At 43.8% G+C, this 13645-nt stretch overlaps 1 protein-coding gene across 9 annotated transcripts in view; it reads left to right on the forward strand.

The window, feature by feature from the left end:
• RALGPS2 (Ral GEF with PH domain and SH3 binding motif 2) overlaps positions 1-13645 on the forward strand; it is a 277132-nt gene that overhangs the window by 44476 nt on the left and 219011 nt on the right. For all 9 annotated transcript variants that reach the window (XR_007358002.2, XR_012669645.1, XM_048860736.2 and 6 more), the window contains one exon: positions 9847-9954. Coding sequence is in view for 7 of the 9 variants with exons in the window: in XM_048860736.2 (XP_048716693.1) it covers positions 9847-9954 (108 nt within the window). In the remaining 2 variants the exon portion in view is untranslated. The remainder of the gene's footprint in view (positions 1-9846; positions 9955-13645) is intronic.

Raw genomic sequence — 13645 nt, forward strand, 5'->3', positions numbered from 1 at the left:
TGGACTTGTGCTCGTCCAGCTTTTCTAAATAGTCCCGAACCACTTCTTTCCCCATGGAGGGCTGGTCATCTTCTCCCCATGCTGTGCTGCCCAGTGCAGTAGTCTGGGAGCTGTCCTTGTTTGTGAAGACAGAGGCAAAAAAAGCATTGAGTGTATTAGCTTTTTCCATATCCTCTCTCACTAGGTTGCCTCCCTCATTCAATAAGGGGCCCACATTTTCCTTGACTTTCTTCTTGTTGCTAACATACCTGAAGAAACCCTTCTTCTTACTCTTAACATCTCTTGCTGCAAGTCCAAGTGTGATTTGGCCTTCCTGATTTCACACCTGCATGCTTGAACAATATTTTAATACTCCTCCCTGGTTATTTGTCCAATCTTCCACTTCTTGTAAGATGCCATCAGTTGACACAGACTACTTTTGGCATGTGTTGCTGCAACGCAATCACTGGAGCTGACAATGCCAACATCAGCTCCTTAAACTTGGCACTAGCCTCAACACCAAGAACTCTGGAACTGATGTCATCATTGGTGCTAGCGTTGGTGTCACACCATGAGGGCATGACCAAAAAGAGCCCCAACCCTGCTCCAAGCCTGAAGAGACATTGTCCAGTAAAGAAGGGATGCATCACTCCTCCAAAGACAGGGTGTCTAAGTCATCTGAGAGTGTTGCACATTAATCGGACATTGGCGCCAACTAAGCTGCCTGCACCAACAGCCATTCTGATTACAAGCCTGAGATAAGTGTGTGTGTTTTCCTCAGCTCTCGTCCCCTAATGCCCCTACTCTACTTGCGCTAAATTGATGACATCTTCATCATCTGGACCTATGGAAAAGAAGCCCTTGAGGAATTCCACCATGATTTCAACAATTTCCATCCCACCATCAACCTCAGCCTAGACCAATCCACACAAGTGGTCCATTTCCTGGACACTACAGTGCTAATAAGCGATGGTCACATAAACACCACCCTATACCGGCAACCTACTGACCGCTATACTTAGCTACATGCCTCCAGCTTCCATCCAGGACACCACACGATCCATTAGAATCATAGAATATCAGGGTTGGAAGGGACCTCAGGAGGTCATCTAGTCCAACTCCCTGCACAAAGCAGGACCAATCCCCAATTTTTGCCCCAGATCCCTAAATGGCCCCCTCAAGGAATGAACTCACAACCCTGGGTTTAGCAGGCCAATGCTCAAACCACTGAGCTATCCCTCCCCCAATTGTCTACAGCCAAGCTCTAAGGTACAACCGTATTTGCTCCAGTCCCTCAGACAGAGACAAACATCTACGAGATCTCGATCAAGCATTCTTAAAACTACAATACCCACCTGCTGAAGTGAAGAAACAGATTGACAGAGCCAGAAGAATACCCAGAAGTCACCTACTACAGGACAGGTCCAACAAAGAAAATAACAGAGTGCCACTAGCTGTCACCTTCAGCCCCCAACTAAAACCTCTCCAGCGCATCATCAAAGATTTACAACCTATCCTGAAAAATGATCCCTCACTTTCACAGATCTTGGAAGACAGGCCATTCCTTGCTTACAGACGGCCCCCCAACCAGAAGCAAATACTCTCCAGCAACCACACAACAAAAACACTAACCCAGGAACCTATCCTTACAACAAAGCCCGATGCCAACTCTGTCCATATATTTATTCAAGGGACACCCTCATAGGACCTAATCACATTAGCCACGCTATCAGGGGCTGGTTCACCTGCACATCTACCAATGTGGTATATGCCATCATGTGCTAGCAGTGCCCCTCTGCCATGTACATTGGGCAAACCGGACACAAATCTGATATTGGGAATCATAACGTTCAAAAACCGGTAGGAGAACACTTCAATCTCTTTGGTCACTTGATTACAGACCTAAAAGTGGCAATTCTTCAACAAAAAAACTTCAAAAACAGACTCCAACGAGAACTGCTGAGCTTGAATTAGTATGCAAACTAGATACCAATAACTTGGGTTTGAATAGAGACTTGGAGTGGCTGGGTCATTACACATATTGAATCTATTTCCCCATGTCACACCTTCTTGTCAACTGTCTAAATGGGCCATCTTGATGATCACTACAAAATTTTTTTTCTTCTCCTGCTGATAATAGCTCATCTTAATTAGTTACCCTCTTATAGTTTGTATGGCAACTTCCTCGTTTGTGTGTGTGTATATGTATGTGTGTGTGTATAATATATATATATATATATAATCTTCTTACTATATGTTCCATTCTGTGCATCCGATGAAGTGGGCTGTAGCCCACGAAAGCTTATGCTCTAATAAATTTTAGTCTCTAAGGTGCCACAAGTACTCCTGTTCTTTTTTTTTCATTGTGGTTGATACTGTGAATGAACGTGGCAGATAGCACCATGTTGAATCGACTCCATACGATAAAGACTTAAAGCATCTTGATTTATTTGGCTGTAAGTCATACTCATTAGCTACCTTACTGTTTAGGATCGCCAGTTATCAAGCCTTCATGGTGAAATAAAGCCATGTCATCTATTCAAAGTTGAATGCCTTTATTGATCATCTTCCAACAGACTAGAGGGAGCAAGTCCAGGCAATCATTGCAGAGTGCCAACTGCTCGCAAGACCATCTCCACAGGCCTTGCTAATACTGTCACTCTTTGTATCTCTATGCTGGTAGTCATGAGGAGGGTCTCCTGGCTTCATCGCTCAGGTTTTCCGAGGGAAGTCCAAAATATAGTTGAGGGCTTTCCATTTGATGGATCAGAGTTGTTTGTGGAAAAAACTGATGAATTCGTGCATATCTTAAACTCTAGAGCCACGTTGCAGTGTCTGGGAATTTACACCCCTGCACAAAAAAGAAAGTTCAGTAAGTTCCAGATAGCATAGAGATCTCATTCCATACAGTTTCCCACCTCCCAGAGACATTACAAACCACAGCATAAGAGATGATTCCAGAAGAGGAGACCAGTTACTTTTCAGGCATTGCCCTTACAACCTACCACTTCGAAACACCAGTTTTGATGGGTTGGTCGAGGTGCTGAGTTACCATCCCCATTCTTATCTGCTGCAACAGTCTGCATGTTTCCCTCGCTTCAGCGACCATCTTCCTCATTTCCATCAGAACTGGGAACATATCACTATGGACAAGTGGGCGTTGGGAGATCATTTCAACAGGATACTCTATTCAATTCCCTCCCCCCATCCCAATCTTCTTCCCTGACCCTCTTCAGGGACCCCTCTTATGAGCACCTTTTGCAACAGGAAATTTACTCTTTCCCGAATCTGGGTGCTGTAGAACCAGTTACCATGCAACACAGAAGAAAGTATTTATTCCAGGTACTTCCTTGTTCCAAAAAAGAATGGGAGTTGGAGACCTAATCTAGATCCAAGATTAGTCAACAGATTCGTAAAGATTCAGCAGTTCAAAATGGTATCTCTTGCAACAATAAATTCCATCATTGGACCCAAGGGGACTGGCTCTTGGCCCTCAACCGTCAAGACACTTATTTCCAAATAGCGATACATCCTCCCACAGAAGGGTCCTACATTTCACTCTGGGTCAAGAGCACTTGGAATACAGGGTGCTTCTGTTTGGTCTTTTGCATGCCCCTCGTGTGTTCTCAAAAGTTCCTTTTATGGTAGCTGCTCATCTTGGCGCACAAGGAATTCTGATTTTCCCATACCTTGACAATTGCCTGCTGAAAGGGTGGTGTCATTCAGCGAATCTTCAACAGTCACTCAGAGGGCCTTAGACCTATTTCTCAGACTGGGACTACAATTAAACATCCAAAAATCCACCTTAACCCTGGTGTAAGGTTTGGAGTTCATAGAGCTTACCTCAATGCAGTAATGTCCAAAGCATTTCTCCCTTTGCACAGGTTCATAACCCTAGCCAACTTAGTCACTGCAGTCCAAGCCAGCCCTGAAACATGAGCCAGAAATTGTCTCCAGCTTTTGGGACATATGGTACCTGGGCACCGTAGTAATAAATTATGCAAGACTTTACATGTACTGCCTCCAAGGGTGGCTCAAACTGTGTATTCACCAAGCAAATACAGTTTAAACAAACTACTCTCCATGCCTTCGGTAGTGTGTTTAAAATAAATATTTAAATAAATAAAAAATCGCTTGACTGGTGGAATAACCCTCACAGTGTTTGTGCAGGGGTTGTCTTTGCTCAACCATCTCCAACATCAGTAGTAACAATGGATACATCCCTACTGGGATGGGGAGCTCTCCTATATGTTCACGCTGTTCAAGGAAGGTGTCTCCTCTCAAGTCCACCCTGCACATCAAGTTGCTGGAACTCAAAGCAGTCAGAAATGCATGTATCCATTTCTTCTTGCTGCTAGTGTACATACATAAAGATCATGATGGGCAACATGTCATGCATATTTTACACAAACTGTCAGGGGAGAGCGAGATTGCCTTCCCTCTGTGCCAAAGCAGCAAGTCTTTGGAATTGGTGCAGATCAACAACTTTGCAGCTTACCTTTTGGGTGTACAAAACATCGCAGCGGATACCCTCAAAAGATCAAAAGTGGGAAGTTAGATCTCACTATATTCCACCACATATTTCAATATTGGGACATCCCACAGATAGACCTGCTCGCCACAGCCAGGAACAAGAAGTGCTCCCAGTCCTGTTTGAGAGGCGGTCTGTGTCACAACTCCCTGGCAGAAGCCTTTCTCTTTCGTCGGACTCCAAGCCTTCTGTGTGCATTTCTCCCGATTCCCCTGATATCCAAGCTACTGTTCAAGATAAACAAAGCCAAAGCCGTTCTCGTAGTTCAGATGTACGCTGAGATAAACAACGTTTCCTAACACTCAACTCATTGTTTGTCAACCAATCACTCTCTGGACCATCCCTCATCTCCTCTGTCAGGATGCTGGTCAAATCCATCACCTCAAACTCAGGGTTCTCTGGCTCAAGGCATGACTGATAGACTGTTTGCAGGGTTAGAAACAGTCTGTTTTGAGGGTGTAGAGAGTGCTGTTACGCAGCAGGAAACAATTGACTTGTGACACACACACACACACACACAAAAGTGGATGAGATTCAAACTCTGGTGTGACTTAAAGCATCTTTCACCTACATCCTCTGTTATCATTTGTCCTAGATTACATCATAGAGGTAAAAGACAGGATTATCTTTAAACTCTGTAAAAGTGCATTTGGCAGCAATTACAGGTTTCCATCATACAGTAGAAGGTTTTTCTGTCTTTGCTCATCCTACAACAAGGAGGTTTCTCAAGGGACTGGATAACCTCTTCCCACAAGTCAGATGCCGTACGTTGGCATGAGATCTCAACTTGGTACTCATATGTCTTACGAGGCCTCCCTTTGAACCTATGGCCGCCTGCTTCCTTTTATACCTATTTATGAAATCTGCATTTGTAGTAGCCATTAGTACTACTTGAAGAGTGGGTGAGGTAGGGTGTCTGATAGCATCCCTCTCCTCTCTCCCCCACCCCCTTCACAGTCACCTTTAAGAATAAGGTTAACGCAGTGACTATATCCCAAGTTCCTGCCGACGGTGTCTTTGGACTTCCACATGTCAACCTATTCACCTTCCAGTTTTCTTCCCTAAGTCACACTGGTTTGTGTAAAAGAGATGCTACATTACATACACTTGATGTAAAAGTCTGATGCCCTCCTGGTTTAGACAGGACTAACCCCTGTAGGAAATCTCTGATTATTTCTCTCCATTGCAGAGAACTAAGGGATCTCTGCCTTCCAAGCAAAGACTCTCTAGGTGGATATCTGGCTGCATTGCCTACTGCTATCAATCTCATGATCTTCAGCTTCCCTAGAGTATTTACTCACTCTTCTTTAATAGCCTTTTCTTAAGTACTTTCCCATTGCAGAAATATGTAGAGCCATGACTTGGACATCCATTCCTTTGATTGCTGAACACTGTGCTATCACTTGTGCCTGAGCTTCTGATGCCATATTTGGCTCTATTGGCCTATCTTCGATCCTAGACTCAACTCCAAAGCCGCATCCCTCTGTAGAGGGTACTGCTCGATAGTCACCTAGAGTGGAGCACCCATAGTACCTACTCGAAGGGAAGGTTACTGACCCTGTGCAATAATTGTGGTTTTTCAAGATGTGTCCCCCTATGGGTGATCCAATACTCACCCTCCTCCCCTCTGCTTCATAGTTCTTTACAACTGGTTCCATGGCAGAGAAGGTAATATCTTTTACTGGACCAGTTTCTGTTGGTGAGAGGGACAAGCTTTCAAGCTTACCCTGAGCTTTTCTTTAGATCTGGAAAACTAACTCAGGCCCAGTCTGCACTATAGAGTTAGGTTGACATAAGGCAGCTTACATTGACCTAACTCTGTCAGTGTCTACACCACAGTGGTGCTCTCGCCGATATAAGTCATCCACTACATTGACTTAACTCCACCTCCCTGAGAGGCATAGTGCTTAAGTCGATGTAGTTAGGGCAACACAGTGTCCATGTGGACACTGCGGTTACTTACATCTTCTGACTGTCAGCCTCCTGTGGGGCTGACAGCTGAAGCTCTGCCCCTGCCCTGACAGTCCGAGCTGTCAACCAGTTGTTGGGCTTACAGCTGCACACCCCCCTCCCCACCCGGTGCCTGTGGCTCGAGCTGTCTGCCCGGCATGGGGCTCACAATGGGAGCTTCTCCCCCCCTTCCCACCAGCACCAGACTCAATTTCACAGCAGGGAGCCTACCAGCTGTGAAATTGACATTCTTGTCAGTTTCACAGCTACTATTTCACTTTTCTCTGCCTGTCAGTTCTGGGGCAGGGGGACTCCAGCTGTGAGCCCCAAGCTGTTGTCAGTGCCCCACAATACCGTACTATAATCGATGCAAACAGTCCTGGTGAGGATGTGGAGCACCAGCAGAAGGAAGCTAGTGTGGACACCAGCCCCTGATTTAATTGCTGTGGTGGCTGTAGGTCATCTAACTTAAATTGACCTAATTTTGTAAAGTAGACAAGCCCTCAGTGTCTCTGCTAAATAAAATATTTGAACAGCTTGTTTAGCATAAGTAGTTAACAGATGTTTCAAGGGACCAGTCAAGCTCAGGTGGTCAGTAAATACCCTTCCAGTTATAGGGAGGGAAGGAAAGGAGGAGTGGGGCAAAAAGCAGCTGGGTGTTAGTGCTTCACCCAATGACTCCCCTTCTTATGTCACATTTAAATTTAGGCTGCAGTGTTGTCAGAGTGCCCATGTTATTGTTTCTTCTGTGAAGTGCCTATCACACTTGGACATTGTCAAATAATTATGGAGACGCCAGTTGTGCTTCCGATGGTTAAGGCTGAGCTGAGTTTTACACATAAAGCAGGGATTCATCCTCATAGCTGTGTATGAAAAATACAATGTATCCTCCCCAAAGTTGCTGTTTGAGTATAGCAGGGAGTAGTCAATTATTTTTTGTTAAGGTCCAAATTTCTTGGACAAGGTATAGTCAGGGTCCAGACTCCAGAGAAGAAAATAATAATGAAACCTCCCTAACAGTAATGATGAGTAAATAAAAAGATTTCAGGGTCTGTTCAGAAACATTTTCTAGTTTGAATTTGGCTCGAAGTATGCCAATTGACTACCCTGGGAGTATAGAATGAGTTTTCTGAGAATTTTGCAAGCAAATGCATTAGTTTGAGTTAAAATTAATATTCTGTGAAAAATTAAGTTACGATCTTTGAAATACTTAGCACTCATTGTCTGATCTTTTGTTCTTTCATGATCTCAGTAATGGAATAATAGGCTCATCAAATGTGTCATAGTTAAAATTTACTGAAATCTTGTGCATAAGCCACGTTATTTGTAGATTGTTTTTGGTATTCATAGGTTTTTTTTCCACTGTATTAATCATAATTGAAAGTTTCTTCTTCAGTAGAGATGAAGAACAAATTTCTTTTGTAGAGTTCCACAAAAAACTGCCCTTTACAAAATGGCTGCCATCTCCCTCTGTTCTGTTTTGGACTGAAACCTCAGCTGCCCTCAGTGGTCATTTTGAGAGAGGCATCTGTTCGCTGAAAAGTGGTCTGGTCTCCCCTAGAAGTTATCTGTAAACCTGTGTTGATTAAGAGTTGATTTTTACTAATATAGTTATACTGGTACAAACCCTAGCATGGGTGTAGTTATACTGGTATAGTTTATTTTGGTTCCTGAACTGGAATAAGCTATACTAGTATGAACATTTCTATACCAGTATAATGGCATCCACACAGCAATGGGTGTTGGGAGGGAAGTATCTATTGTAGAGAAAAGTCCTGAGTGTCTGCCCCTTGACAGCATAAGGCTCCATCATCTTCCCTGAGGAAGCTTGGTTGGTTTCACTCTCATTGCAAATGTAAGATAGTGGCTATTTTACCAAGGGCAATTTTTTGTGAGCTTCTGTTGAAGGAGATTTTATGCACTAGCCTCTCATAGATAAACTTAATTATGAAAAACAGTGGCAAAAATTATCATTAATCCTAAATATTTTTTCTCTAAAGCCACTTGTTGCACCAAATCTGCTCAACAGAGAGACAGAGGGAAGGAACTGTGTGTGCGCAGGGGGCTGGAAGGAGCAATTTGGAAGACAGGGAGGAGGGTAAAAATGAAGCTGGCTGCTTTGCACTGCTCCAGAGTGGCATAAAACAGCTAGAGTGTACCAGTGAATCTAGCCATAGAAGTTAAAAGGATGATTTTTCATATTTTCAAGTCACTAGAAATATGTGGTAAGAGCTCTTTGAGACTTTTGTTTAGTGTTATGATTTTTTTTTAAAAAAATCAACAGCCCAAGAAGATTTCCAGACAAACTATATTAAAATGGAGTTAAAATTGAGAGTACAAATCAGTATTTAGGATAAAATGACAGGGATATTGTAATTATTCTCAAGCTAAGTGTTATAAATTCAGGAAATTCAGTTAAGATTCAGTGTAAAAATGTAAAATATGGCATCAGGCGGTAGGAAAAAAACCTGATGTTGAAAAATTTGTTTAATCTAAGACCACAAACACCAAGGTTTAATCCTAATGTTTTTTTTTTTTTTTAAGGAGTGTTACTGGGCAGATTTAAGGTTGCTTGGTTGCCCTACTACATTTCCAGTTTGTATATCTTTTTTTTATCTATATTTTACTGACATTCTCTCCCCCCCCCCCCCCCCAAAAAAAAAAAAAATCAGGAGAGAATGGGAGAAAAAGGCAGAAAGCCAGAAAGATAAAGGAATGGGAGGGCTGAGGAAGGGAAAGGAGAGAAACATTTCAGTTTCCATCCACTAGGATAGTTTGCGTATCTGATATAAAGAACCGTTATTGTAAGTAATTTTTGGAGTTCTGGTATCCTTTCAAATTTGAGAGAAACTGATTTACAGTCTTATTAATTATTACTTTCATGTTGTCTGCTAACCCAATCACTTCAAAAGGTCTAAATAGCCAAACAAAAATCAAATTTATTTTGTAATTGCAGTGATTTTAGCGCTTAAGAAAGGAGGTAGGATAGCTGACATTATATCATCTCTGTCCTTACCTGCAACTACCAGTTTATTTCAATGTTAGCTCTTTCCTGAGCAGTCTTTGTATCTATTCACCCTTTGCAGTGATTTTTTAAATCTAAGACTAGTAGAAATCATTTTTTGCCTTGAGTAAGGAAGATTAAACGTCAGTTCTCTCTGTGTAAATGTTGTGCATTGTGAGGCTCCATCTGGAGCCCACTGAAGTCAACTGATGTTCTCTGGTTTCAATGGGGTTTCAGTCAGGCCCTAATATGCTACATATACAAGGGTAATCTGCAGTATAAAAATGTTTCTTGGAACAAAGAGACACTTGAAAATAAACCTTTTCTTCTTGTTTTGAAAAGAGAGCTGTATCTATGTTCTTTTTTTATTTATTTTTGACAGAAGAGTAGCAGCTCCGAATCCTTAAGTGACAAAGGTTCTGCTGAACTGAAGAAAAGCTTTGATGCAGTGGTATTCGACGTTCTCAAGGTTACACCAGAAGAATATGCTGTAAGCAATCAACAAGTTATCTTTTTGTGGGAATACTTATACTTTTGGCGCTGTTTCTTTTCCGCTCTTAACAACCCTATTTCTCCCCACCTCCCACCCACAGGGCTTCAAAAAGAGGCCCTCTGTGGTTCCTTTGGTCACAGGCTCCAGCTTCCTCCAGGCCCCAGGCTGGACAGTACAGGACATAAGTTTCTGCGGGAAAATCTAAGACTGGGAGTGTGTTGGGGTCACCCTGCAGTATAACCAAGGCTGATGAGAGCCTGAAAGTAATCCAACTGTAGCTGGCAGGTTGCAGTTACACACACACACACTCGGGTTGTGGCTTGCATGCTGGAAGGTTGTTTGTGAGCAGCCCAAGTAGGAATTCCTTCAGCAATGCATTGTAAGGCACCCAAAGTTGCAGGGCAGGGGTGACAGCTGCTCATTAGTCTGGATTGTACCCTGGTATGTTACGGAAAGGTGGTTTTATGATTTAAAGAATTGGACTCGAGATCTGTATTGTGTTAAGAACATAAGAATGGCCATACTGGATCCGACCAATGGTCCATATAAACCAGTTTCCTGTCTTCTGACGGTGGCCAATACCAGCTGCTTCAGAGAGAATGAACAGAAAAGGGGCAATGTTGAGTGGTCCGGTCCCACCTTCTGGCAATTGGAGGTGTAGGACACCTGGGGTATGGGGTTGTGTCCCTGACCATCTTGGCTAATAGTCATTGATGGACCTATCCTCCATGAATTTATCTAGTTCTTTTTTTTTTTTAATCCAGTTACATTTTTGGCCTTAACATCATGCTATGGCAATGAGTTACACAAGTTGATTGTCCGTTGTTTGAAGAAATATTTCCTTTTGTTTATTTTAAACCTGCTGCCTATTAATTTCATCAGGTGACCCCTAGTTCTTGTGTTATGTGAAGGTGTAAATAACACTCCCTATTAACTGTCTCTGTACCATTCATATTTAATAGATCCCTTGTCATATCCTCCCTTAGGGCCGGTCTACACTGGAAGCACTACATCGGTGCAGCTGTGCTGCTGTAGCACATCTGGTGAAGATGCTTTGTGCCGATGGGAGAGTGTCTACTGCTGATGTAGTACTAGTGTGGACAGCGCTTAGGTTGCATCACACAGCTGGGTGTCCTTTTCACACCCCTGAGTGATGCAATTTAGATTGATTTAAGTGGCAGAGTAGAACTGCCTTTAGTCATCTTTCCTAAATTGAACAGTCCCAGTCTTTTTAATCTCTCCTTATATGGAAGCTGTTCAATAGTCCTAATCATTTTTGTTGCCCGTGGGCAAGTCACCTTTACTTTGCCTCAGTTTCTCATCTGTAAAACATGATTTATAATACTTGAGTAATAATATCATTTGAGCAGGATTAGCTCCAGGTTTTAGCTCCTCAGTGTGAAACTGGTAGAATTCCCTTAGGTCATGAGGATTGGTGACCTTTAAGGGCAGCAGTAGTGGTGCAGAGCAGTGGTTTTCAAACTTTTTTTTTTTCTGGCGACCCAGTTGAGGAAAATTGTTGATGCCCGCGATGCAGCAGAGCTGGGGATGAGGGGTTTGGGGTGTGGGAGGGCCTCAGGCTGGAGCAGAAGGTAGGGATGCAGGGGTGAGAGCTGCGGGGTGGGGCCGGGGATGAGGAGTTTGGGGTTCAGGACGGGGCTCCGGGTTTTGGGACTCAGGGCTGTGGCAGGGGGTTGGGGTGTGGGAGAGGGTCAGGTCTCTGGGCTGGGGATGCAGGCTCTGGGGTAGAGCCGGGGGTGAGGGGTTTGAGGTGCAGGAAGGGGCTGTGGGTTTGGGAGGGGTGGGGGGCTGAGGGCTGGGGTAGGGGATTGGGGCATGGATTTACTTCTGGCAGCTCTCAGTCAGCGGTGCAGCCGGGGGTGCTAAGGTAGGCTTCCTGCTTGTCCTGGCACCGCGGACTACTCTGCACCCTGGAAGTGGCCAGCAGCAGGTCCAGCTCCTAGATGGAGGTGTGCAGCTCTTGCCCGCAGGCAACCCCCTTAACTCCCATTGGCTGGTTCACGGCCAGTGGGAGTGCAGAGTTGGTGCTTGGGGCAAGGGCAGCGTGTGGAGCCCCGTGGCCCCCCTGCCTAGGAGCTGGACCTGCTGCTGGCTGCTTTCGAGGGGCAGCGTGCTGTCAGAACAGGTAGGGACTAGCCTGCCTTAGCCGGGCAGCACCACTGATGGGACTTTTAATGACCCAGTCGGCGGTGCTGATCAGAACTGCCCTACATTCCGCGCCCAGTACTGGGTCGCGACCTGCAGTTTGAAAACCACTGGTGTAGAGTGTAAGCTGGATGTCCTCTTTATTATAGTCTTTTCTCCTAATGCTTCAGTTAGTTCCTTCTTGATCTATAGTTGATGCAGGAACTCCCTGTTAGACTGTGCATTTACATTACTTCAGTTCTTCTAGAGATGGTCATGTATCCTTATAACACTTATCCGTACTTTTCCACTCTTATGCTAAGGAACTGAGATCTGTTTATCTAGTACAAATGCCTAAATTCCTTTTGAGAAGATTGTCTTGAATGCTCCAACATACTCTGCAGTGCTTCAGTACTTTTTTTTGAGGGAGGAGGCTTTGGTATTTTTTCGCAGTGCTCTGGTTCCTACCCTGTCATGTCAGTTTCTGCTTTGATATGCCAGACCCTATTTCGATGTGTGTTTTGTGTTTGGTTTGGTTGTTGAGACTTCAATGTCTGTCCCGGTAGCGAAGCACGGTATTTTTCTCCAGTGTGTGATTTGGGGTAGTCCAGCATATTGATTTTGGGGATTTCAGGTTTCTTAACATATTGAGGCTACTTGGTGTTCTCAGCATTGGGAGGATCTTTTATCAGTCTCACTGACTGTCTGGTGGGGTTTTTAATGCTTCATACCTGTCTTTCAGATATGTTTTTGAAGAAGGAAGTAATGACTTTAGTGGTTTCAAACCATAGTAGAACTATGTCCAGGAGGAATGGCAATGTTTTTATTGTGTTATCTGTCTTGTAGTCTAACAGGATATTCAAGAGTGTCAGATTTTCTGTGGATATAATCTTATGCACTAAGAAACTGTGCACGGTACCTCCATACACTCTTTGAAGTCTTGGTATTGGTGTGGGGTAGTGTTTCCCCTCTGAAGATACACAAGCTGGAGGAGCAGGCAGCCAGTCAGTTCTCCACCTTCCTGGGGGTGGTGAGGTCAGGCTTCAGCCCTGGGTGGCAGGCTCCAGCCATAGGACTTCTGGCTCTGTTCTCCAGCTGCGTGGTGGTTGGTTCTGGCCCTGAGCTCACCCCCCAGTGTCCTATCGCCCCTGGCCCGCGCTCAGTCCGTACCTACCTCTCCGTCCCTGGGCTTGTCAAGGCTAAGTAAGTTTGCTTGGAAAACTGATATTTGTACGTTTGTTAATACCACATTTCACAGCAGATTTAGTAGCTAGCAAGTCTTAAACAAAACAACCAAAAAAGCAAAAGAAACAATAAAAAAAAGCACAAGAATGTGCAAAGCACTGTTCTATTTAGGTCCAGTAAAGAATAGAAACAGTACATTTTTATTATTGTATGCAAAAAAAAAAATCCTACATAAATAAGTTACAATGATTTGGGTATGTATATGTGCATATTTGTTTTTCCTAAAGTTAATTAAGTATTTTAGGAAAAATTGTCAGAGCAGCCACCAGCAAGAGTTGATTGCCAAAAAATTTGTTGT

The sequence above is a fragment of the Caretta caretta genome, chromosome 8, assembly GCF_965140235.1.
Source record: "Caretta caretta isolate rCarCar2 chromosome 8, rCarCar1.hap1, whole genome shotgun sequence".
In the NCBI taxonomy this organism is placed as follows: domain Eukaryota; kingdom Metazoa; phylum Chordata; order Testudines; family Cheloniidae; genus Caretta; species Caretta caretta.